A 27,072-nucleotide genomic window follows, 5' to 3' on the forward strand; every position below is an offset into this window, starting at 1 on the left:
AGGGTATGACCAGGTCCCTTTATTATTTTTTGATATAACGAACAAGCCACTACAGACAAGGTTATAAGGATACAAAGTATCCTAACTGCACTTCAGTTTGGGGTGAGGTTTACAAATGTAACAAGAAATTCACTAAGAGAGACATATAGGGCCTCATTACAAGTAAGCAGGTCCCAGCTCCGGCATTTTTACTGGACCGGGACACTTCAAGTGTGCCGGTAGGGGCTCTAATCTACTGGCAGGCATGGCCTGCAGTAGTCCAAGCCCCTACTGGCAAATAAATGCCTGAATCACGAGCACCGATAATCCCATTACCGGTGATTCAGGAAATCACATCCCAAGGAGTCCTATGGGACTCCATGGAAATGGGAACTTACCGGCTTCTCCACAACACATAATATCCTGGTAATACCAGGATATCAGTCAGCGGAAACAAAGGCGGTTTGCAGGTATCCATCCAGAATTACCAGCGGGATACCAGCAACGACCCCCGTTGTCTCTCAGTGCTGATAGTCTTATGGACTGATCAGTTTCCTCAAATGAATGAGCAAAAAGACAAGCGAAGTAAAGCAGAAAGCTTTACTTACCTCCAAAAAGTCAGGTCAGGCGTCCAAACAAAGCAAAAGTAAAGAGTGTCCTGTAGAAGTCTATGGGAGAAAAGCAGCAAAAGGATGTTTCCGGTTGGGTTTAGAGATGACTAGTGTACCTTTTGGAATCATTGGGGAGAGAGAGCTTGAGGGATGTAGAACAAGGAGAGTGAGAAGACAGTTGAGTGAGAGAAGAGCAAGAAGTGACGGTGATGATCGCAGGCTCTTACTAAGGAATGTTTACAAATAAACAAAGGAAAGAACTAGTTTGCATCCTGAGTCTTTGTTCAGAAGAGAAGCCCCTCCAACACATTTCCTAACACTCTGCAAAGAGGGGACTTCTCATGTTACCAGGATCTTGCACGGCTTGATGTTGTATTATGTGCAGTGTATTCTCCTCATGGGCCCCAAACATCATTGCTTTGCTGCCGCTGCTCTCTATCAAGCAGAGGACTCCTATTGCAGTCTGTGTACTGTGGTCTTGTCATGCCTGCAGGCCCTGTGCAATGTTACTTTGAATTCCCATCGTATCTGTGGGGTCCTCCAATGACCTGGGAGTGAATGCAGAAATTCTTCATCAACTTCTTTCAGAGTCCTGCACAGTGATCTTTGGAACACGTAGGTCGCTGATGGAGACGGAGGAACTGCTGAATTGCTGGTCCAAGTCGTCATTGGAAAAACTCTTTGCACTCGTGCCACCTGGACCGCCATCACAGAACCTACAGTGAGAATAGCTATCCCCAAAAACCCTGACTTACCTGGGGTAGTTCTTTGCTCTGATCGGGGTGCAATGGGGTGATTTGCATAACTATTTTGAAGTCCCCCTTGCCCCCATTCACCAACATTGAGCATAAAGTTCTTTAAAGCAGCTACCATTACCCTGCCTGTGGGTAGTGAAACCTTGGCATAGAGATCCTGTCCTGGCTTCTCCTGGATGACGGGTCTCATTAGCTACCCCTTTCCTTTGCAGGAAAACAACTTTTTTAAATCAAATAAGTTGAGTCAAAGGCTCAATTTGATAGATAGTACCAGGGTCAATTTAATTCCTACGTGAGAACTGTGAGTAACTTTTTTAACTCTCCTAAAACAGCCAAAATTAGGTTCCTTGCCTTGAACATTGTGGGGCATTGGTTCTGAGATTAGGGACTGGATACATTAAGTTCTAAAGTGTAGTGTGTGCCCCCTTTTGGACACCACTCTACTATTGCGTATGTATATATTTTGTTTTACTTACCGTTTAGTACTGTGACGGAATGTATCTGTGTTGAGAATCAAATAAGTGTATTGTGTGGACAATCTCTTGTTTGTTAATTGTAGCTTACACCAAACTCTTGAACTTCTTTGTCAAAGCCTCACTGCTCAGCCTCATTAGCAAATGAGAGTTTGGTTACAATTTTGGGGTAAACCTTGGCAGAGCTAGTAAGGTAGGCTTTTAAGATCCCTAAACGAGCGGTGGTTCGTTCTGAAAGTTGGAACCTTTTGGGCTTGCTCTAAAGATTCCTCAGAATTTACTCATCAGTCATCTAAGCTCAGTTCTAGAGCTTCCGATGTGCTTCCTCCTAATAAGGGAACATTACTTAAGACAAGTGACACAGTAACACAACTATCAGTGCAGAGACGTCAAGCACCTTTAGCAACTACTGTGCCTACCACTACATAAAACTTGCAAGTGGCTATCCTGCACGAAATGAGGGAACGAAGAGAGGCATCACATCCAAGGGACTCGCTGCCCGGATCTCGCTCATCAGGGCATTTGGGCAGCAGTCCCTCAGCCACTATCTCTACCCCTTCACTATTTAGAATCTGATGATCCTTCTTCTACATGCCAGGATCCAGTAGGGTTGTTTGATCCTTTGTCCCACTACCCAGGTTTGAGATCATCACATTCTCAAATGTCCTCACTGCATGTTTTAGGCTGGGGCGATTTGGGATTTTTTCTGCCACCAAGGACTGTTCAAGCCAGTGTGCAGTGGTCCCCAGGGTTCATCTGCACTGAGGCCACTCCAACGTCATACTCAAAACTTATCCCACAAGCCCGAGTGCCTGACGGTGTCCCCGGGGTCTATCCTGTGCCAGCAGACATTAATTACCTAAGGCTCTAATCCCATCCACATGGGTAAGACGAAGGGATGAGTGGATTTTGAGAGCTTTTCTCCTTTCAGATCGATCCCTAACCATGCTACTTTCTTTTGAAAATAATGTATTTAGAAAATGCTTCCTTTAAGGTAATCCCAGCATCTGTAAATGTCACTCCGTTCACTACCTCTGCTCCATGTACTCCTACTCCTTATGCACAGGCGCCTCTACCCTCATCTCCTGAACTGTCACTTACAGCCACTCACCTACAGCACCTGGTATTCCAGTCACTGTGGCGCCTCACTTGTCTGACTCCAGTGGCTCCCAATGCTGCCGCTCTGCCCTGAGGGGTACACCTACTCCTCCCTCAGATTTTTCTCCTTTCCCGAACATGGTGCCTGACAAGGATGAAGAACTGACTTCTTCATTTAAGGCAGTTCATGAGCATATGCGAGTGTTAATGGAGTTCCTGGATTTAAACATTCCAGCGTCCCTCATCAATTGAAACAAGTATTTGCAGCTGTTCGGCTTTCCTAAACAGACAAGGCAGGAAAAAGAGACCCAGCTGACATACCCAATTGAGTTCAAAACCTGTGGGGAAAAAATACATTCATCTGAGCCAACAAACAGTGAAATTGATGCCAAATATTTGCCAGCTGCAGGACAAGAAGATTTCCCCCTGCCCCCCCACAGATATGACAATGCATTACTTACCGTAAAAGCATTTCTGATGGTTGTATCTGCTTAGATTCACATGCTGTGCATAGGTCCGACATCCAGTGGTCACTGCGGAGTATTGCATTTTGTTTTTCGTAGTCGAAAAGGGGACGTCGACAAGGCGTGTCTGTAACACTATCCCTATAGTGACGTGCGTTGTACCCACAATCCCTCACGCGTCGAGGTCCCTCTGTTTGTATTTTTTCTGCCCTGAGGGAGCCTTCTATACGCGAGTGAGTACAGAAAAAAGAGAGATGGAGAAAGATGTCTATGTTCCTTCCATCCGAGCGGGGAGGAAGGGTGGGCGCATGTGAATCTAAGCAGATACAACCATCAGAAATGCTTTTCCGGTAAGTAATGCATTGTCTTCTGATGTTTGTTAATCTGCTTAGAATCACATGCTGTGTATAGACTAGCGAGCAGTACCCGGAGTTGGCCGTGGGTTATGAGAAGGAACAGTAGAGAAAAGATGTCTTAATACTGCCTGTCCCACCTGGGAGTCAGATCTAGAGTGTGCGTCTAAACAGTAGTGTTTTGTAAAGGTGTGCACCGAACTCCAGGTTGCCGCCTTGCAGATGGACTCAAGGGGAACATTTGCAATGAAAGCTATGGATGCCCCCGTGCCTCGAGTAGAATGTGCTCTTGGCTTGAAGGGTAGTTCTCTCTTAGCAAGAGTGTAACAGAGGGTGATGCATTGAACAATCCATCTAGATATAGTGGACTTTGAAACTGCATCTCCTTCTCTTCCTGCTGCCACGGAGACGAAGAACTGATTAGTCTTTCTCAGTGGTCTGGTTCTTTCCATGTAAAACATGACAGCTCTGCGCACATCGAGTGTATGCAGGCTTTTTTCTCCCAGATTTGAAGGGTTTTGAAAGAACGTTGGTAGTTCTATTGACTGGTTCACATGGAATTTCGAGATGAATTTCGGTGCAAACCTTGGGTGTGTGCGTAGAACCACCTTGTCTTTGTGAACTGTTACGAAGAGGTCTAGAACAGAAAGAGCCTGTAGTTCACTTACTCTCCTAATGGAGGTGATAGCTATTAGGAAAGCAGTCTTAAGAGTGAGGTGCTTAAGAGTTGCCTTGTGCATGGGTTCAAAGGGCGAGCCCATGAGTCTGGTAAGTACCACATTTAGGTCCCATCCGGGAGCTGGGTTAGCTATCGGAGGGTGTATTCTCTTTACCCCCTCCATGAAGGCTTTGATAACTGGGATTTTCCACCACGACACTTTAAGTTGGGAAGTGGTGTATGCAGAAAGTGCCGCTAGGTGGACTTTAATAGAAATGAACACCAGACCTGAGTCCAATAGGTGGATCAGGTACAGAACAATTTGTGTGGGTGAGCAGTCAACCGGGTTGATGCTTTTCCCTCTACACCAGATGACAAATCTTTTCCACTTACTAGAATAGCAGTGACGAGTGTTAGGCTTTCTAGCTTCCCTGAGGATGTTCATGCATCTCTGTGGGAGTTCTAGATGTCCAAACTCTATGATCTCAGGAGCCAGGCTGCTAAGTTCATGTTCTGAGGGCATGGATGCAATGTCCTGCCCTTGTTCTGTGACAGCATGTTGTACGGGCAGGGAAGTTTCACTGGGGGGGGATAGGGACATCTTCATCAAGTGAGCGAACCATGGCTGCCGGGCCCACATAGGGGCCACTAGTATCATGGTGACTTGTTCCTGGTGCATCTTGTGCACGATCTTGTTGAGAAGAGGAGTCGGGGGGAAAAGCGTAAACAAATCTCCCTGACCATGGAATCGACAAATGGTTCCCCTTGGACTGGTTCTGGGGGTATCTGGAGGCATAGCTTTGGCATTGTGAGTTCTCCAGAGTTGCAAACAGGTCTATTTCTGGGAATCCCCATTGTGTGAAGACGTCGAAAACGATGTCTTCTTGCAACTGCCATTCGTACTCTGAGGGCAGAGGGAAGTCTCTGCTGAGCTCGTCTGCTAGCAGATCGAGTTCCCCTGGTACATGTCGTGACAGTAGGAACATGTTGTGTCTGAGAGTCCACTTCCATATATTCTGGGACAGCTTGGACAGTCCTGGAGAGTGGGTGCCCCCCTGCTTGTTGATGTAGTACATGGCTGTGGTGCTGTCCGTAAGGACCATCACTGTCTTCCCTTGTAGGTGTTCTTGGAAGGCTTTTAGTGCTTTGAACACCGCCAGTAGCTCCAGTAGGTTTATGTGCTTGGATGCTACGCTCGGAGTCCACACTCCGTGAGCAGTCTGATGGGATAGGTGAGCCCCCCATCCTGTGAGGGATGCGTCTGTGGTTAGAGTGGCTTTCACTGCGGATGTGGCAAAAGGTTTCCCTATTACCAGGTTTTCCTTTGTCCACCACCGCAGCGAGAGAACCAAGGCCTGCGAGACCACCACTAGATCGTCCCATTGTCCGCTGGCCTGACACCACTGGCCGTTGAGCCACTCTTGCATTGGGCGCATGCGCAGGCGCGCCTGAGGTACCAAATAAATACACAACGCCATCATTCCTAGCAAGCGGATCGCTTTGCGCACCGTCACCTCTCGACCTGCCTAGGAATTGTTTGACTTGGCTGGGGTCTAAACTGGACTTCTTCTCGTTGATGGAGAAGCCCAGTTGGAACAAAAGGTTTACAGTCTTTTGGGTGTTTGAGAAGCATGTCTCGTAAGAATCCCCTGTTATGAGCCAGTCGTCGAGGTAAGGGTATACTGGGATGGATAACCTGCGCAGGTGGGCCGCTGCCACTGCCAGATAACCTGCGCAGGTGGGCCGCTGCCACTGCCAGTACTTTCGTGAATACCCTTGGTGCAGATGCTATGCCGAAGGGTAGCACTCTGAACTGGTAGTGTTTGCCCTCTATCATGAACCTGAGGTATTTTCGGTGCGCTGGCAACATTAAAATATGAAAGTATGCATCTTTCATGTCCAGTGTTGTCATGTAATCTCCCTGTGATAGCAGTGGGATCACTTCCTGTAAGGTCACCATACGAAACTTTTGGGGTTTGACAAACTTGTTTGCTGGGCGCAGATCTAATACAGGGCGCATGGTTAGATCCTTTTTGGGTACAAGGAAGTACACTGAATAAATACCTTCCGTTACCTGAGATAGAGGCACGACCTCTATAGCTCCTTTTTCCAGTAGCTGATCCACTTCTTGGAGAAGGATGGCGAGGTGTTCTGGTGTCATGCGTCGTCCCCTCAGGGGTCTGTATGTTGGGGAACTGTTGAACTCTATACAGTAGCCGTGGGCCGCGGTGGATAGTACCCAGCGGTCTGATGTTATTCCCTCCCATGCTGGAAGAAAGGATGTTAACCGGCCCCCGACCGGCGATGCATGGGAGGGGACCCGAATCTTCGCGTCACTTGGTGTTGTTGGTGGCTTGGGAGCCTCTAGGGGTGGAACCCCGGCCTATCCCCTTGTCACGGCATTGGCCTCTCTGATTGTACTGGCCACTATTACCTTGGTAGTTGTTGGCAGAATACTGTTGTTGCTGGTTTTGTTGCTGGCGTTGGCCACGAAAAAAGCGCTCGTTACCAAATTCCCGCCTGTTAGGGGGCTTTGAGATTTGGTCCAAGGTCTTTATGGTGTCAAATTCTTTTTTCGCTTTCTCCAGAGCGTCGTCAACTGCCTTACCAAAGAGGTTAGACTCTTCAATGGGCTTATTCAAGAGGGACGCTTGCGTTTCTGCCTTAAACCCGGAATTGCGAAGCCAGACGTGACGCTTCAGCAAAATTCCCTGTACCAAAGTACGGCCAGCCGTCTCCGCTGCATCGAGTGTATTCTTAACGATGCTTTGGTTGACCAGAGAGCCTTCATTAATTGTAGCCAATAATCGAGTTTTAAGGGGTTATGGGGCCTCTTCGATGTCCTGCTTAAGCTTTCCCCATTGAGCATCTGCGTAGCTTGCCAATGATGTATTATTATTGGCAATTCTGGTTGAGAATGCTGCAGAGGTGGTGATTCTCGTGGCCAGGGCATAAAGCTTCTTCCCCTCTTTATCTGGGGGTGCCTCGCTGGTAGACAGTGGGACCCCAGCCCTCTTCCTAGTGTTGGTCACCACTAAGGAGTCCGGGATTGAATGACCCCTAATTTATAGTGGGTCTGACTGAGAGGGTGAGAACAATTTCTCAATTCTCGGATTGACCCCTCTCACCAGTGCCGGAGTGGACATTGAGGGGGTAATATGTCTTAACTGAGGCGAGGATGGGAATTGTTTGGTTAGTGGGAGGTTTTTCGTTGATAATCCTTTCCACGAAGTCAGTATCTGGGGTGACCTCCCCGGTTTCGAGTTCGAAATGTGCTGCTGCCTTCTTCAGTAGCGCATTGAAGGTGGGCTGATCATCAACAGGCGAAGGGTTCCTGACTGGTGTAGTCTCAGTCGACCTGATGACTATACTGTCTGTGTCTGTAGACCTAGCTGGTGACTGCCAGGGATTTGGGTCACCCTCGCCTGTGTCCTCCTCGTACCCCTCCTCACCTATGTTAGAGTCCTCATAAAACCCTTCTTCTTGTTGGTCTTCATCATTAATGAAATCATCTTCCTGCTGGAAGTGAGTGTCCTCCTCAGTGAGGTCGTAAGAGTCCATGTCTTCGTGTATGGGGTTATAGAACCTTGGGTATTTAACCATTGGACTCTCCTGGGGTGCCTCCCTTGGTCTCTCGGGTGCCCTATTTTCTGGGATGGCCATGAACCTGTCTATTTTATCCATACAGGACTGGAACTTCTCTAAGGTCCACTGAGGTAGGCCAGAGCGGTCTGGGAATGAAAAAGGATTTTCTTCTCCCTGTAGTTGCCTGGTTCTGTCCCATAACGTCGAAGATACGAACCTTCGCCTTCTGAGTAGCCTTCTCGCAGGCTTGGGCTTTCCGTCGACGGCGGGAGCTGTCCTGACCTGTTTTCCTGCGCCTTCGGTGTTTCTTTGGCCTTGTGCGCGGTTTTCGCCGTCCGTCTCTGGGTGTCTTTAGTGGATATACACGCAAGGCTTTCGCCGATCATTGTCTCTGCCGAGGGATCGGTCGCCGTCGGGCTAGGTAACGTCGAGTCTTTACTGGTAACGTGAGCACTCTTACGAGGCGCGTCGCTGGAGGATTTGGTGCTAGCGCCCTTATCTTTAGAATGCCCGGATCGCCTCTTCGACGAATGCGTGCCGGGGGTATGTGTTTTTGTGCTTTTTTGTGTGCGTCCTTGTCGCCGGGGTGTTCATCCCCATAAGCTGGGCGTGAGCCGGGCTTGTCGGGGCTGGGGACGGACTACTAGGAGCGTGAACGCTCCTTTGAGAGGTCTACAACCTCTGTTACGGGGGCCGTGTAATCACTGTCCTCATCACATTCGGCGGCGGCGGCGGCGGGCGAAGAGTCAGGCTTAGACATGGCGTAGGCCGCCCACCTTTTGACCTTGCGGTCCTTTAAAGTTTTGGGCTTCAGTAACTTACAGGCCGCACAGCCGTCATTGTGATCGAGGGGCAAGCAACGGTTGCACCGTTTGTGTTCGTCTTTCCAGGTATATATACCCTTGCAAAGCGGGCAAAACCTAAAGGGCGTCCTCTCCATAGCTGAGGGCAGAAGTGTGATTACGTCCTCGAAAGAGAGGGGGGGAGAGAAAGGCATTCTCAAAGAGAAAAGAAAGACCACACAACCCCACTCTCCCTACTGTGAAAGGCCGGCGAGGCCAGGCCACGTGTTCGGCAGCGCCGAAGGATCTCCTCCGCTCGTCCTTCCATCAAAGATCTTGCTCGGCGGAGAAACATCTCTGCGTCGAGGGAGGGATCTATGTTATTAATATTAATAATAAACGACCAAAGGTCGAAGGAATGATTTGGCAATGTCTCTCGAGGAGCTCCGCATAAAGGCGACCAGTAACTGGGCGGAAAAAAACAATCTCAGGGACCTGTGATTCTGCACTATTTTCTCTCACCACCTCCCTTTGTATTTATGAGAGAGGCCTTCTCCACAACTAACCCTTTGTCCTGACCGTCAGTGAAACTGGTATTCTGCATTTTCAAAACTGGATGTTGAAACACCCATGTACGAGCGCGATATAAATAAAATATCATATATCATATTTTATTTAAAGTAAGGGAGTTTTTCCTAATTTTCGTAACCTTTGTTGTCACATGCAATCTGCAACTTTGGAAAATGTTATAAAGACAGCACTGAGCCATGAATGAATAAACATTGAAGTGAGAAAATCTTCATATATGTAAGTTAAACCAGAACAGCTGCTTTCCAGATCATCAAATGGGACTCCGATAGTTAGATCTTTGAGCTTCCAGGGTTCCTCACGATACATTCAATTCCATGACTTGTGGTAGCGCAAGCAGGGGACTCCTGAGAAGCTAGCAAGAAACATACAGGGACAAGCGGAATGTGGGAAAGGAAAAAGGGGATGCATATAAGAGGAAAGTAATATAGCAAAACAAAGTGTAACAGATTCCCTTCTTTGATTTGCCACCACCACTCCATCCAGGCCCCAAAAGAAACACATTAAAGACTTTGCAGATTACCTTCCCAAGGAAACACGACAGAGATGATCAGTTAACCATTTTCACACTGTAGTCAGTTACCTGCAAAGAAGTTACGGAGATCAGTGCCCAGGCAGTTCTCCAGGAAGCGTCTCAGAGGCAGGATGTGCGAGATTGGTGCTGTCCAGTCAGTCAGGAAGTCTTCCACCACGTGATGAATGGCATCGGGGCGGGGGAGAGGCCAGTTCTCTGGACGCAGCTTCATCTCCTTCTCTGTTTTAAGAGGGATTTGAGAAATATATAGAATGAACCACTGTCCTACTAGACCTTCCACTAACATCTTATTTTAGAGGGTAAACAGTGACATCATTGTGATTGGTTCAGAAATAATAGTGAGAAAGAGTTTATGTTATAATAAGTGGGTTTTCTTTTGGGCAGCAGAAGGCATTGTCGTCATTAGAAGTGGGCTACACTTTAGGTCGTTGCTACAGTAGGGACACTAGTTTACGTTGGTGGCAGTGACCGCTACTTTCTGTAAAATGCAGGGGGAGATTGCAGAAGTTGTGCTGTAGTTCCTGTTAAATACCTGGAAGCTGCTGACAAGTCGACCACTGGAGCGGAAACCGAAGAGGAAAATGAAGAAAAGATGGCAGTAGTGATTTCCAGCGACTGGAGAGCCTGCTGTGTAACCAGAGCCTGCTGTAACCCTTCCTTCCAATCGACCCGGAGGTCCCAAACCCAATGACTCTTACATAGAGGCTGGTGAGATCCACTAGTCTCAAGAAGACCTGCATTTTGAGCCATCCCACGATGTGCTGCGACCTTGGTGGGCTGCAATACCCTGGGACATTAAGCCATTGTTCGGTGCATGGTCTTCCGAATTCCAAATCTTGCTGAAACTTTTGGGGCATCCTGCTGGACCTCCAAAAACACTGAGTCCTTGAAGTCCCCTCACCAGTGTTTTGGACCAGATTAGCGACAAGAATTCGACCAGCGATAATCAGTATTCTTCTGGCTCTTGAAAAGGGTGCCAAAACCACATACCCACATCCAGCTGCAAAGAACCTCTTGCCTGGAGCCTTCCCTGTTGATCACTACTGCAAATTCCCTTCCAGTGTCCTGTCTTCAGTCATCACGACAAGGAATTCAACAACTGGGTTTTTGGCTGCAGGTCCTGAAGACGTCCTGCTGCAAACTCTTCTTCTGTGCTGAGGTACGGTTTTGATGGGGTATTACTTACCCTAAGCCTTGTGTGATTCCTGGCAAGCTTTGGGGGTGATTCACGTGATTGGGAGTCCTCTCATCTAGTTCGCCCAGGCCCAATGCTGGAATCCTTCTAGGGTGTCTTCTCTGAAGTCCCTGGACCCTAACTAACTCTAAAGTGAACTACTTACTTGCTTTGAAGAAACTTCCTCAGGAACTGTGACTTTTATTTACATCTGTGCCTATCCTGACCTGTCATTTGGTCACTAGAGTAATAGTGACCCCCTCCTGGCACTGAGAACATTCCAGCTTCAAGAATCGGGTAAGACTTATATGGTTTGGGCCTTTGCCCTGAAATTAACAAGTGTTAAAAAGTGACTTACTTGTAAAATAGTTGGTTGGTAACTGTCCCTCTGAAATATGAGCAGTTACAAGTGTTCTTACTTTACTTTGAATGTGGTCTGCCATTCTTAAAAGTATATGCAGGTTTGTTTTACTTGCCTGAGAATGAGATCCTCCTCTTCCCAAAAGTAATGCTGTTGGCTTCGCCTAACTATTTATTTCAGAGTATAAGCGTACCAGTTCACAAACTGGGTTTTGCTTCCCCTGACCTGCAGTATAGCCTGTCTAGAATAAATCTACTTTGGGTTTTACTTAACTTCAATAGCTGTGTGCCATTCTTAATAAGTGTATTGAAGGTTGTTCTGCTTTGTGCAATCCTAAAATAGTGTAAATAATTATTGCTTCTTAGTCTTTGTTCCACTGATATGAAAAGCAACTTTAATCGTATATTACAACATTAGGTGTCACTCACCTAGTAAGAATGAGGGTTATCCTGAATGTAGTTATAAGTTCATACTGTTCCATGACTTTGTGTTCCACTACTCAGAAAAGTATCCTGGTAACAGGATTGGTTTACGATGTGATTTCCTTAACTGAATGGAACTGCATAACTGACATTGTCTACTACCCTTGAATTACTGACTGTATTCAAAAAGTATATGTAACCTGGTTTTACTCCCCAAGAATAGCCGAATGTATTCTGAATGTGTTAAAGGTTGAACTGCTAATTGCTATTCTTAATAAGGTTGGAGTTGGTTTTTATAATTGTGTTTATATTTAATGTGATTGTACTTATTTACCCAAGATTCATCTTGGCCTATTTGTATTTAAATAAACCATTTATGTTTTACAATTCATAATGTGTCAGTGTTTCTTTGTACTATATGTATACTACAATGTCTTTGTACCAAGCTACAGCCCTCTCTCCCTCCCAAGTTAAACCTGGCTGCTCTGTCCATGCTACCACATTCTCAGGTGGTAGAGCCTTATACTAAGAGTTGAGCTTAAATGTATGGTTTTATGAAGCCCTTAGCTGGACTTTAGAAAAACTGTCCTAACAAGTGGGAGAACGTTGAGGTTGATGACGGGAGGAAGATAGAGCACAGGGTGGTGGAAAATGCTGAATTGGTGGCAGCAGTGGGACAGACCTCAGAATGGATGCTGCTGTGAGACAGAGCTCAGATTCATGCCAGACTAGGCTGGTGACAGTCATTAATGCACTAGAGCTCTAGATGGCGATAGTGGTGGGACAAAGCTCATGTTGATGGAAGCAGAGGGACAGAGCAGAATGGTGGCTAAGCCCAAGTTTATAGAAGTGATGTTACTGTGTCCGGTTTGTAGGGGAAAGGGGCACATTGATTGGGTTTATTGGTGCAGCAGTGGGAGATTCCGCGCAGGTTAATGGCAAGATAGAGTACAGCTTCAGCGGCAGCAATGAGTTAGAGCTCAGATTGATAGCATAGATAGGCCAGAGATCAGATTGGCTGCAGCAAGATTAGATAAATGAATGAATGAATGCAGAAGGCATGGTTGGAAAAGAGGGCACTAGTTTGATAGAAAATTCCCCGAAATTAAGAAAGGATAGCAGAGTAACTATAAAACCAGTAGTCAAGGAGGAGGAGGGACACCATTATTTAAAACACATCTGATAATCACTCTCCAGTTATCCTCACAGCGAATGAAGAGATTAAACTAATATTATAATCCTACTAATTACATTTGGAGTAGAATCTTGCCATTAATTGCACACTGTGATGAATTTGGAGCTTTCGACCCTTCTTCTTTGGAGGGAAACGCCCCCTTGGAGGCTAACCAGCTAAGCAAAACCCTACCTAGGGGTTTGGGAAAGGAGGACCTCACTAGGAGTGATTCCCCGCCAGGGGATAGGGACTATCATTCCGGTAAGGAACTCACTAGAAATGAAACATTGGGCCTCATCATAACTCCGGCGGTAGCCGTGGCTGTAAAAATGGCAGGCTGTCGCCGGAGTTGTGCTTTTTTCCCGGTGCCTGGCAATGGGGAAATCACCTGGGTATTACAGCCTCGGCGGTCCCTGAAGCACTGGAAAAAGTCACTCCCCATTCCCATTCGAGTCCCATAGGACTCCGTGGGAATGGGGAGACCGGATGCACCGGCACTGTGTGGAAGTCTGCGGGCGGGTGCCGTTCCGCCCGCCAGGTCGGAGCTGGCGGGCGGGAGGGCATCCCGGCCGTAAATTTGTACTTTGTCAGTCCGGTAATAACAGTGCTGGTAAGCCTACCGGTACCGTTGTTACCAGACCGGCAATGTTATAAAGAGGCCCATTGTCTGCATATATGGGAAGCACAACCCATGATGTATTTTTATCTGTAAAAGTATGGAGACCAAGGGGTTACAAAATAAACTCACAAAAGAAGCGAGTAGGTCACCCTGCCATATCCTGAACAATGAGCAAAAAATCCTATGGTTACTTTAAACAGGACTGAATCAGGACCAAAAGCTCAAACATTACCGCTTATTGACTAATAAAATACAAAGTTAATTTATTATTTGAAAAAGGGAAAAACATCGAAAAGCACAGTTTGATAAAAAATCTTTCACAATTTAAAACATGGATATACATTTTGTGGCGAGATACAAATTTGAAACAAAAGTACCAAAGGTGATCGCATCAAGGTTGGTACCCACAAATTGTAAGTGCTTGAAAAGGCATACTTTTATTTTTATTATGTTAACAATTTTTATTTAGAGGAACCCAAGAAACAATTGCCACTACTCAATCATTAACAGTTCTATGTAATTTCATTGACACACGTTTTTCCGACAGGTGTTTTTCCACGGACCATTTGCTGAAAAAACCTGTTGAAATGTGTTTTTAATTATTTTTGGGGTGTTCCCCTCAACCCCTCTGTCATTTGCCCATTTGTTTTATTCCCAGCCACGCAACCCTTTATATGCCCTTTCCCACCACCCCAAAAAAATGCGGAAAGTTTTTTTCAGCAAAAATTCAGTGCAAAAACACCAGTCATAAAAATGGGTGTTGATGAAAGGACGGTGTTACCTAAGAATTGATGTAGTAAAACTGTGTGAGACTACACAACACTTATCTGCTTGGTATTAGGTAACCCACCTTTTGGTATAGGTCTGTACTGCACAAGTTTGTAGTGTTGTGTAGTCACACACAGTGTTACTACATCAATTCTTACCCAACACTGATGGCAGGCGGTGGGATTGGCGTAGAACAACTGAAAGACGTGTAAATCCAGGGGTCTGACTCTGAAAGGAAAAAAAAAATGAATTGATTGTAAGGTTGCTAAATCACCAGAGTTTGGGTAGTAGGCCTGTAACCCCTACTCACCCAAGTAATGTGGAAGATAATGATGAGGATGCTAGTTTAGAGTAAAACTCCAATCTGCAAGAGGAGCCAGAGGAGGTAGAGGAGTCTCCAGAAGGGAGATCCCCATTGCCACCGCCTGCCACCGGACCTCAGTCACTTCCCATTGGGACCCCACAAGGTCCAAATCTAAGCCCAGAATATATTTCTCTTGAAAAACTAAGATTAGAGTTGAAGTTCAAGAAATTAAATGTCCAAGCTGAAACACACATCAAGAGGTGAAACTGAGAGAAAAAGAGATGCAGCATGACATGGAAATTAAAATGAAGTCACTTGATTCTGCTTCCCTTTCAGGGTCCTCTAGGTCTGGTAGTCCCAAGAGGCCTCACCTGCCCAAAGAAGCAGTAAGTATGTATGAACCTTAAATTGATGTGTTGGATTGGCTGGCTACGTTTGAATCCACCTATGGTCTTCAAGGAATACGTGGTAATTATTGAATTTCTTAGCTCATGTCTAAGCTCACCCTGAATAGCTGTGATGGAATTGGGTACCAGTGAGAGAAAGGTTTATAAATCAGTGAAACTGGCATTACTAGCCAGGTTTGGGAAAACTCCTTCGCAGTACCTTAAGAGGTTTAGGACCCTTAAAAAGACTTGATGGTACCCCTTGGGCTACCTGGGTATGTGAATGTGTGAAAAACGTAGATGGTTTGGTTAAGGGGTACAGAGTACACACCTTTGAAGAAATAAGAAATCTTTTTGCTAGAATCTATTTTTGATGCCTTCTCTCCTGAGCTGTGACAGCACTTGGCTGACTCAAAAGAAATTATATATATGATATGATATTTTATTTATATAGCGCTCATACACAAGAGATCTGGATCCTACAGAAATGTATCCTAAAAAGCTAGCACAGGCTGCTGACTTATGGGTAGCCAACAGGCCACTCACAAGGACTCTGGGGCAACTCACAAGAAGGAAGACGCAAAGCAGCACAAGGAAGAGGTTAAAGAGAATTCTAATTCCAACCATCCAAAAGAGGGCCACAAACATAGCAAGAGTAAATTCCATGGGAAACCTGGCAGGTCTAGTGAACCCTCTGGTGCCAAACCAGAGGGAGGTCACCAGAAACCCCCATTCCAGACAACATTTGGGAAATGTTTTGTATGTGGGTCTGTAGACCATGCGAAAGTGGATCCCAGATGTAAGGGTACACCTTCAGGGATCCACACTGCCTCCTTAGCCTTCATCCCTGAGGGAGAAGCACAAATGGCAAGTCCACACTTTCAACTACTGGCTGGAGACTCCATTGGAGTTCAAGCAAGTGCATCTTTAGTGTCCCTGGGTCTGTGGGAAAAACAGAATGTGTTATGTTATGTTACACCAATTTATAAAGTGCACGTACACCCGGGGCACCATGGCGCTGAGAGTAGAGGAGGAGCAGACTGGGACTAGAAGAGCAGTGTTTTAAGTGATCGCCGGAAAGTGAGATCATCAGTGGTACCACGCAGCGTGAATAGAGTTTATTCCAGGACCTTGCGGCCACCACCGAGAAAGCATGTCCCCCTATCCTAGCCAGCCTGACACGTGGAACTAAAAGCAATAAGGCAGACGGGGAACGGTGGGCGCGTGAGGGTACATATTGGGAGAACTTTTCATGGAAATATTCATCTCCTTGTTTATAGAAGGCGCAGTGAACAATGCAGAGTGATTTGAACAGAATCCGCTTCGCCACAGGAAGCCAGTGCTGTTTTCTGAGCACGGGTGACATGTGGGTACGAGGGGCAGGGCAGGAAAGTGCTCTAGCAGCAGCATTTTCAAGCAGCTGAAGTCTATTTATAACATAGACAGGTTGGCCAAGATAAAGTGAGTTACAGTAATCAGCTGTACTCAGAACTAGAGCAGCAACCCCAGGGGCATGGTATTGTGTAGGGATGAAGGGTAGAACTTCCCTCAGTACGCAGAGTTTAAAATGGCCAGATCTGCTGACAACAGAAGCCTGATCGGCCATCGATAGCGAGGCTGAGAGCTTGACCCTAAGATTTTTCACAGAAGTGGATGGAAGGGGAAATGGGCCAAGAGAGGTAGGCCAGAAGTCTGGGGTCCAGAAAGAGAGGGGGCAGGTTGTGTCCACCACCAAGACCTCTGTCTTGTTCCCGTTTAAATTGAGTGAGTTTAGTGCCATCCATGCTCCCAGGTCCTCCAGGCAACTCCTCAGACGAGCAGCAGTGTCGGGACGAGTGAGGTCAAGATGAACCAACAGCTGGGTGTCATCAGCATAGGAGTAGAATCTAAATCCATGGAAACGAATGAGGAGAAGGAGGCATCGGATATATATATATAACAGTATAGGGGAGAGTGCAGATCCTTTAGGGACGCCACAAGTAAGCCCCACCGGTTCAGAGCAGAAAGGGGAGGAGGGAGACGGACTGAGAACGGTCAGCCAAAAAGGTAGAGAACCAGTTTAAGACCTTGTTGGCTATCCCGACTTCTGACAGACGGGAGATAAGCATGGTGTGGTCAACCATGTCGAAAGCAGCGGATAAATCCAACAACAGTACTGCTCCCACTCCACCTTGGTCAACCAGGCGACCTAGATCGTCAAGTGCAGAATTTAGCACCGAAAGCCAGATTGGAAGATGTCAAATCATCCTGAGGGTTCCAGAAAGGAGGATAGAAGAGAGGAGACAAGGGCCTCCATGACCTTCATCAGCCCAGGGAGAAGTGAAATGGGGCGAACATTTTCCAGCATCCCAGGATAAAGTGAGGGCTTTTTTTAGCAAAGGTATAAATAGAGCATGCTTCAGTGCACTAGGAATAGATCCCTCAGAAAACGACGTGTTAACTGCTGCTGTAATATGAGAGATTACTTCGCCTCAGATGTCTTTAAGCAGTGTAAGCGGTTTAGGCAGATTTAAGGCGCTGCATAGCCTCTGAAATGTCCAGTTCACAGAACACAGGGAAAGAAGACCAGGTGGACTTAGGCAATGGGGGAAGAAGAGGGGTCAGAATAGGGAGGGGGGATTGACTGGCCACCACTCCAATACCATTGCGGATGGTTTCAATCTTAGTCAAAAAGAAAGACGACACGGCGTTGCAGAGGGCTTCAGAAGGGGTAACAACCGAGCCTGTTGTACTAGGGGTGGACAGGGTCTGAAAAAGTTCAAATAAGGCCTTAGGCTTGTTGACAGCAGCTTGCACCTTGTCACTGGAAAAATATTTTTTTGCAGGAGCGAATGGCTTTTTAGTAGGCAGATATAATGCTACGAAAAATAATCAGTATTAGAATATTTTGCACGCCATTTCTTCTCTCCACGTCTGCAGCCGAGTTTGAGAGCTCTGAGATCATCAGAGAACCACGGCTCCGAATTATGATTCCTGGCTTTACACAGCTTGAGTGGGGCCAGCTGATCTGCCACAGTTAGAAATGACTCTCCCAGAGAACTGAGGGAGCAAGGGCTGAGAGGGGTCAGTTGGACATTAAGGGAAGCGAACATATTCAACTTTATTTACCTTGCGCAAGTTGCATTTAGAAATGGCAGGTCTGGCCGGGTGCACCAGGGTGTCCTGCAATTGAATAGAGAATGAGATTAAAAAAAATTGCCAGTCCAAAGAAGTGGAGAAAGGGACGAAACCACAATGTCAGAGTGGGGGGCGAAGATAAAATCCAAGATATTACCATGCTGGTGGGTAGAATCTGAAATCAGTTGAGGTAGGCAAAGATCCGCCATCAGAGCAAGAAAATTAGCGACTGAGCTAGCGGAGGAGGTATTAGCTGGCAGATTGAAATCTCCCATGACCCACAGGTTGGGATGCATGGTCTGAATTTCAGAAACCAGGTCGGGGAAATTAGTACAAAACATGGCGTCCACACCAGGAGGCCGGTACACCAGTAGGATAGTAAGCGTAGAAAGGGGGGAAACAGAAATACGGGCCAGACAGCACTCCATTTTGAGTGTATGGGTGGGCACCATGCATACAATTTTATAGAGGGTTTATGGATAATGGCCAGTCCGCCGCCAGGGTGGGCTGATAGACGATCAACATGGGCCAAGGTATAATTAGGGGGCAGAGCCTGTACAATGGCAGGGCCAGATGTCTCCCTCAACCAAGTATCTGTGAGAAGGAACAGATGACGCTGGGAGTCCATTAACAGTTCATGGCAATCAGGGGCGTGAGCCACTAAGGAACGAGTGTTAAGGAGTCCACATTGAAGGCCTGTTACTGCAGGTTTAATCACTGCAGTAGATGTATTGAGAAACTGAGGAGGCCAGTTTGTCTCAGATCAGAGAGCTACGGTCCCAGGAGACCAATGAGGGGAAACTAATGTTCCCTTCCTGCCCCGGCCCTGCACAGACGGGCACAGACGGGCTTGCCTTAAGCGCACCTTCAGAGTCAATGTGTATAACTCCATTCCAGACAACACAAAATAATATTATAAGGACAGTGTTCTTGTAAATGGTCAGGAAACCCCTGCCACCAGAGACATTGGGGCAAGCATTGCAGTGGTAGATGAAAGTTTTTTCAAACCGGATGATGTAGCAAAGGCACACGAAGCTCCCACTAAACTTGCAGGAGGCCCTATCCAAATGGTTCCTATTCTGCCAGCTCTCATCCAGTGCAATAATATGACTGTTAGAATGCCTGTTAGTGTATAGAATGAAGTGACAGGGAGAGCCCCGATGGGAAATGATTTGATAACTCTTGGGAGTTGGATATAGTACCAGTGTTTTGTGTGTGGGGTTAATGTATTACAATTTATGGTGCCCTGCGCTCCCATTCACTCATAGGTTTATCGTGTCGCGTGCGTGCGAAAGTAGACTGAGGAAATCAGTTCTCCACCTCCATTGTAATCCAAAGAGCGTTAGCTTTCACACAGTAACTGCGCCACAGGTATATTCAAAACCTTGTCTGGTTTTATTGGTTATTTCATTCAACTCTCATAGGAGGGCCCTTTGTGAGACATGTGTTTCGGCACGTCATGTGCCTTCTTCAAATCAGGGCAATAAGTGTTACAATATCACACATTTTCTTCAAATCAAGGTGATATGTGTTACAGCATCACACATTACTTGTAATGCCAAAAGTGCAAAAAGATTACCCATGTATACATTATTGCATTATTTCGCTAAATGAAATAAGAATAACATATCCATGTCACAGAGATGAGGGACTGGTGAAGGGGACGATAAGTGGGGTCCATTGAGAGAACACAGAAAAAGAGAGAAAAAGGAGAATCATTATAGTAATGCATACATATGTATAGTTAATTGGATGACTTTGAAATATTTGAAATTCTGTGTTAAATTATTCAACTATTATTGATCTGATGCACACCTTATATATTTTAGTTTTCTAGTAAAGTTTTATCTATGTAGCAAATTCATAACCGTGCTCTTACCATGAGTTCCTTTTTTCTTATTTACTCAATTCTTTGGTCTTTAGTCTCTATCCCACCTGAAATACATTACTGCATACACACAATTGCATGAAATTGGCATAGTCCTGACATTCTTACTTCGGTTGTGCTGCATATATTGGTGCTATCCTAATTTTTCGTTCCGGAAATGCCAATCTATCAAAGACAAGTTAGTCAGTAGCTTCATGGCACCTGAAACAACTCCCCCCCAATCAATGTGGTTAAATTGTAGAAAGAAGGGTTTTTACAAATGCACAAAATGCAAGCTATGAGAATTTGCGGATGAGTGCTCCACATATCTACATCCAGTACTCAAAAAAACTATTACCGTCATGGACAGAATTACTTGTGATTCGGAGTACATTGTGTATGCACTGAAATGCACATGCAACAAATGGTACATAGGGAGTACCATGTGCAAGTTGAAGATATGCATTCAACAGCATATCAGAGCCATCAAAAATCATGATTTTGCATACCCTATAGCAAAACATTTCTGGGAGAGACACGAAGGGAAGCTATGTGACTTTTCATTTATTGCGTTACAACAAATCAATATTGGACCAAGGGGAGGAAAAAGAGAAAAGTTGTTGAGACAACGGGAGACAAGATATGTCATTGACTTCGAGAGTAAGTTCCTGTTAGGACATAACATAGACGAGGAACTTTATACATTCCTAGGTGAATGATCAACTAAATTGCTACTGGGCCTGTGTAAATTATGTGAAACTTCAGGAAATTATTTGTTTGTTAACTTACTGAACGTCTATTCCTTCACATTGTTTCTATTTTTGTAATATTTTAATTACTCCCATCAATTAATTGCTGGTTGGGAGCCTTTTAGATGTAATTTTTAGACACCCTGAGTAAACCCGCATACCCTACTGGGATCCTTTGCAGTCTGCCCTCCTTAAATTACATAATATGTGTCTACATCCATAAGGTAGGCATTATGCCACAGATAAGACCAATTGGTAGCCCCACGTTGGAACAGGTAGGGGATGCACTATGCACTTTACGGTAAACGTACATGAAGATTGAACGCTGCACGGCGTCAGCTCCATTTTGAGGTCAGCATATGAGTTATGGCACCTTATGAAATGTACTAAGCACTTTATAATAGGGGTATTGGAATAGCAACTGTGCATTGACACAGTATATTGAATGTATGATATGGCAACATATTACATCATTGCCCTCCATACTTGGAGTATGGAATTGCACTATGCACTTTACGAGGCCATGAGATGCAGCAGAAATATTGCTGGTACTAATAAAAAAAATGTGCACTATGCACTTTAAGGTATTTTGACACATGGAGCAGATTTGATATATAGCTAGCCAGTTATTGCGTTCTCCATATGTGCCAGTATATGCCGCAATGTCACTGAGGTACGGCACCTGAGTGGAAGAACAGGGTTACCACATCAGGCAAATCTGGGGCGATGTAGAGGAAGTTGGACTACTCACATCGAGAATTGGTCCTACTTAGAGTTAAATCTGTAATGGCGGGCGGTATTACAATGTAAAGCAGGATTGCCGCAAAGCAGTCCCAGTCCCATTTCTACTCCTATTTCCATCTCGAGGGAAAGACGACTGTGGGAAAGGGAATAAAAGATGCATCTATTCTGAAGGCAAAATCATGTGACCAAGCTACGAGCAGTAGCGAAACGCGTCTTCTCTAGTGGACTTCCGTCAGGCTGGGCGAGGGTTGGAAGTGTCCATGCTAATTTTTAAACATTTTTGTTAAATAAAGGATAATTTTCTAAATGTACTCGGACTGTGGCACGATTGGTGGAACAGGATTGTGTGTAATTTGAAAGTGGCATTTCACTCCGGGAGTACGGCTCAGGACTACGCCGTGAAGTCAGTGCAGATGAGTTGGGAGATATTTATGGGATACATTACTCACCATAATCGTATTTCTGATGCTTTTATCAGCTTCAATTCACATGCTGTGCATAGGCCGACATCTAGTGGAAGCTGCGGAGTATTACAGTTTGTTTTTCGAAACTAGAAAATGGGCATCGACACAGGACGTGCCAGTAATACTATCCCTAGTGTGACGTCCACTGTATCCATGATCCCTTGCGCGTGTAGGACCCTCAGATTGTATTTTTTCTGACATGAGGAGTAGCGCGAGTACAGATAATCCAAGCAGATAGAAAGAAAGGTAAGACTTCAAGCATCCATGCGCCTTCTCTCAGAGGGGAGGAAGGGTGGGTCGCATGTGAATCTAAGCAGATACAAGCATCAGAAATACGATTACGGTGAAAAATGTATCCCTTCTGAGGCTTGTGGAATCTGCTTAGATCACATGCTGTGCATAGATTAGCGAGCAGTACCTGAAGAAGGAGGTGGCATGTGAGAAGGGTCATGAGCAAATTCTTGGGTATCTGTCTTGGAATGGGTGTCAATGCAGAAGGGCTGAGTAAAAGTGTGAATAGAGCTCCAAGTAGCTGCTTTGCAAATGGTGTCAAGGGGTACATTTGCAATGAAAGCCAGAGTGGCCCCAATGCCTCTTGTAGAGTGGGCTCTTGGCGTGAAAGGCAGAGTTTTTTCAGAAAGGGAGTAACACAGCTGGATACAGTTAATAATTCACTTAGAGATGGCACCTTTAGAGACGCGATCCCCCTCTCTGCCTGTAGCTACGGAGACAAACAGTTGGTCTGTTTTCCTTAGCGGTCTGGTCTTGTTTACATAGTAGAGGACCGCCCTACGCACATCTAGGGTGTGTAGATTAACCTCAGCCGAGCTCTGTGGATCTTGGAAGAAAGCCGGAAGCTCCATGGACTGGTTCACGTGGAGTTTAGAAATAAACTTAGGTGAGAACCTAGGGTGTGTGCGTAAAACCAATTTATCTTTATGAACTGTAAAGAAAGGATCTTGCACTGACAGAGCCTGAATTTCACTGACCCTTCTTATAGATGTAATTGCTACTAAGAAGGCCGTTTTATAAGTCAGGTGTTTGAGACTGTTTTTATGCATGGGCTCGAAAGGGGGGCCCATGAGCTTAGATAGCACCACATTAAGGTCCCATCCTGGTGGTGAGTTTGAAATAGGAGGGTGAAGTCTCTTTACTCCTTCCATGAAGGCTTTAACTACTGGTACTTTCCACCACGATACCTTGTTATGGGAGGGGGTGTATGCTGACAGAGCTGCCAGGTGTACCTTTAGTGAGTTAAAAACCAGTCCTGCATTCAGTAGGTGGAGCATGTATGTGACAATTGTTGAAGGAGTGCAATCAACCGGGTTGATTTGCTTATTTTGGCACCAGATAACACATCTTTTCCATTTGTCAAAGTAGCAGTGCCTCGGGTTTGGCTTCCTAGATTCTTTTTGGATGTCCATACATCTCTGTGGTAAATTGAGATGTCCAAACTCTATGACCTCAGGAGCCATGCTGCCAGGTTCAATGAGTTGGGTTGAGGATGCACCTTGTGCCCTTGGTGCTGGGACAGTAGATTGTACCAGCCTGGGAGTCTGATGGGTTCGCACACTGCTAGTCTGCGTAGGTGTGGGAACCACGGTTGTCTGGCCCACATGGGAGCAACTTAGACGAGCATCATTGATTGTCTGTTCATCTTGTTGACCACCTTCCTGATGAGGGGAGTTGGTGGAAAAGCGTACGCAAACATCCCTGACCAGTTCATCCACAGGACGTTCCCCTGGGAGTCTGATTGGGGGAACCTGGATGCAAATCCTGGGCATTGTCTGTTTTCGCTTGTGGCGAATAGGTCTATAGTGGGGGATCCCCACTGAGAGAAGATATCTTCTACGATTTCTCTGTGTAGACACCATTCGTGTTCCTCTGGAAGGGAGTCTCTGCTCAAAGCATCCGCCAGAGAATTGAGATCCCTGGAACATGTTCCGTCTGAGTGCCCATATCCAAATTTTCTGGACAAGCTTGGACAGATTTGGCGAACGAGTCCCCCCTTGCTTGTTCAGGTAAAATATGGCTGTAGTGCTGTCCATCCGGATCTGCACTGACAGATTCTGCAGGTAGGGCTTGAACGCTTAAAGCGCTCTGAATACCGCCAGAAGCTCTAGTAGGTTGATATGATTCCTGGCCACTGAGTGAGACCAGAGACCGGACCATTCTCTATGTGCCTCTTTCCGAGAACTCGACATGCATGTCGAGTCTCGGTTGGACTTCATGTGCTTTGTGGAAGTGCTGTGGGTAGCGCTTGTGTCGCCGGGGGTCTTCCCCATAGCCGCCCTGCCGGATGACTTTCCGAGGTCGGGGACTTGCGCTCGGCTGTCTCTTGACGCCACGTTGCCCTCGCCGCCCGAAAGCACGGCGCCGCTGCCATCGCTGAAGGCGCCCCCCGCTGCCCTGGCCTCCGGACGCCTGGCGTGGTGGGCCCAACGCTTGATCGAACGGTCCTTAAGTGTTTCCGGTTTAAACCTACTACACGCTCTGCAGTTCGCCTCGGGGTGGTCCCTCGGCAAGCAGAGATTGCACATGGCGTGTCTGTCAACCCAAGGGTACTTGTGGTTGCACTTGGGGCAGAATTGGAAAGGGGTACCCTCCATACGCACCTTGTGACAGCGGGCTGATCAATGTAGGAATATATAAGAATGTACCTATATACCAAAGAGTGTAGAGTATGTCCACCCCCCACTCTCCCTACTTGCAGGGCCGAGGCCAGAGGCCTTCTGAGGCCCGGGCCGAGGCCAGAGGCCTTCTGAGGCCCAAATCCGTTGTGCAGCTCTCGACTGTCGATTTCTTCTCCGGGCCGGCGTCGAGTGTGGAAGTTCGGTGACTCGACGTTGGGGTGGAGAATTGGGAAAATATAACGATATTTTGCAAAGGTATAGCTAAGGCCAGGGAACTCCTTGAAATGCTTCTGACCAGTATGGCGGAAAAAAACAATTTGAGGGTCCTACACGCGTGAGGGACCATGGGTACAGTGGACGTCACACTAGGGATAGTATTACTGGCACGCCCTGTGTCTACGCCCATTTTCGAGTTTCAAAAAACAATCTGTAATACTCCGCAGCTTCCACTAGATGTCGGCCTATGCACAGCATGTGATCTAAGCAGATTCCACAAGCCTCAGAAATATATATATCTCCTTTTTTTCTTCACACTGATGGAATCAGGTAAAACTGAGCAGCACTCTTCATTTAGCCCAAAAAGTTAATCCGGATATCCAATTTCACAATTAAAAAGTCATCTTTATTGGTGCCTTGCAGGACGGCACAAACATATTAAAAAGCCATTAATATAAGGCTCCCCCAAAGTGCAAAAAAGATGTGCGCGTTGGGAACGTTAACGCGTTTCGCGGCTTTCCCTGCCGCTTGGTCACAACAATTCGTTCCCTTACAACCATAGAGTTTAAAAACAGTGATGCAGAGTGAGACGGCGCTCATTACCGCCGAAATGGAAGAGGGACTCTGATGAAAAGTACACCCATCCAGAGCAATTCAGAGGCTGACATGTTTGACATATAAAAACTGTATTGACTAAAGCACAGTTAGATTGGAATTAATATTCTAACCCCCATAGATAATACATATGGGGATATTTTCTATAAGGAATTTAGACCAACTAGACATATGTGAGTTCCCCACAGTGGACTTCTCATAACTTGCCCGTAACGGTGGGTGCCGATCATAGGAGACCCTCTATGCCATGTGTGAGCTTCAACATCTTATAACTGTTGGTTGCCCATCTTATGCACTACTATTGGTGAAACGGAGAAAGTGGTCAACGATATTGATTGACCCCATGATCGTCAGTTGAGAGAATGCAACATTATAAAATGCCTAGTGCATAATCATTAATTGGTAGAATGTCCACATTTCTATATAGTGCACGGCGTGTAGATCTACAAATCGAAACTACACACTTTTGATCAAATGTGTTACTCAAGATGACATGCACCACTCATTAGTCTGATGCATAGTGCAGCTAAGTAATGCTCAAATTGAATTCATTGTTGTCCAATACATAGTGTATGGGAGTGCGGCAAGAGGGGACTGTGTACATTAGGACAGGATGTAAAACTCCGCAGCTTCCACTAGATGTCGGCCTATGCACAGCATGTGATCTAAGCAGATTCCACAAGCCTCAGAAATATATATATATATATATATATACACACACACATACATACATACACATACATACACACAATTGCATTGCTTTGTGCTGCATATATTGGTGTCATGGATATTTAAAAAGCTGGTTTGCGTACGTTCCAACATGTTTGTCCTTGTTCATGTTCATTACACAGCTGCACGTATGTTGCAACATGCGTTCTTACCTAGTTGTAATGGTGTTAATACATGGTCCCGAATTCGTTTACTACATTGCCCAGTATCCTAAAACCCTGTGGGTGCAAATGTATGCTTCATGGTGTTGTACCGTATGTGTTGGTTAGCGTTTAACTTTAAAAAAATGCTTACAGCATAATCCCATATTAGAATCAAAACCATTTGTGCGCTTTAAACTAAACCCCATTGTATGGACATGCAATTTGCATCAAATTCTGCATGCATGCATATTGCTGTACTTTGAACTTCTGTATGGTCATCCAGTCAGAGGCCCTTTGGTCCTGATCAAGGAAGGGTTGTAGAGTGCTTCTTCCCTACAGCCATTGAGAGTCACTGACTATGTGCTGTGTCTCAGGAAGAGGATGGCACTGATGATGATAGAAGCAGGTCATGCTATGGTCAAACATTGGCATGACCAGAAGGACAACATGGTGAAGTTTACTCCAGACCAGCTTTTATTGGTGATGGTACCTACAAGGCAGAGGGCCTTACAGGACAAATGGATTGGACCCTTCAAGATTGTTGACAAACTTGGAGAGGTCAATTATTAAGTGGACTTGGGCAACCCAAAGGAGGCCCCTAGGGTCCATCACACTAACCCTCTGAAGGATTATGTTTCCAGACCAGAACTAGGAGCTTTGATTCTAGCCTCTGATCAAGAGTGGCAGGAGATTGCATCTCTCCCTG

General features: G+C 46.0%; 1 protein-coding gene across 1 annotated transcript in view; it reads right to left on the minus strand.

Annotated features, from left to right (window-relative positions):
• FOXRED2 (FAD dependent oxidoreductase domain containing 2) overlaps positions 1 to 27,072 on the minus strand; it is a 397,384-nt gene that overhangs the window by 29,229 nt on the left and 341,083 nt on the right. Inside the window, exon 8 of the mRNA XM_069654375.1 lies at positions 9,930 to 10,100. Coding sequence (XP_069510476.1) covers positions 9,930 to 10,100 — 171 coding nt within the window. The remainder of the gene's footprint in view (positions 1 to 9,929; positions 10,101 to 27,072) is intronic.

Source organism: Ambystoma mexicanum, chromosome 3q (genome assembly GCF_040938575.1).
Source record: "Ambystoma mexicanum isolate Mex_15411 chromosome 3q, UKY_AmexF1_1, whole genome shotgun sequence".
Lineage (NCBI taxonomy): Eukaryota > Metazoa > Chordata > Amphibia > Caudata > Ambystomatidae > Ambystoma > Ambystoma mexicanum.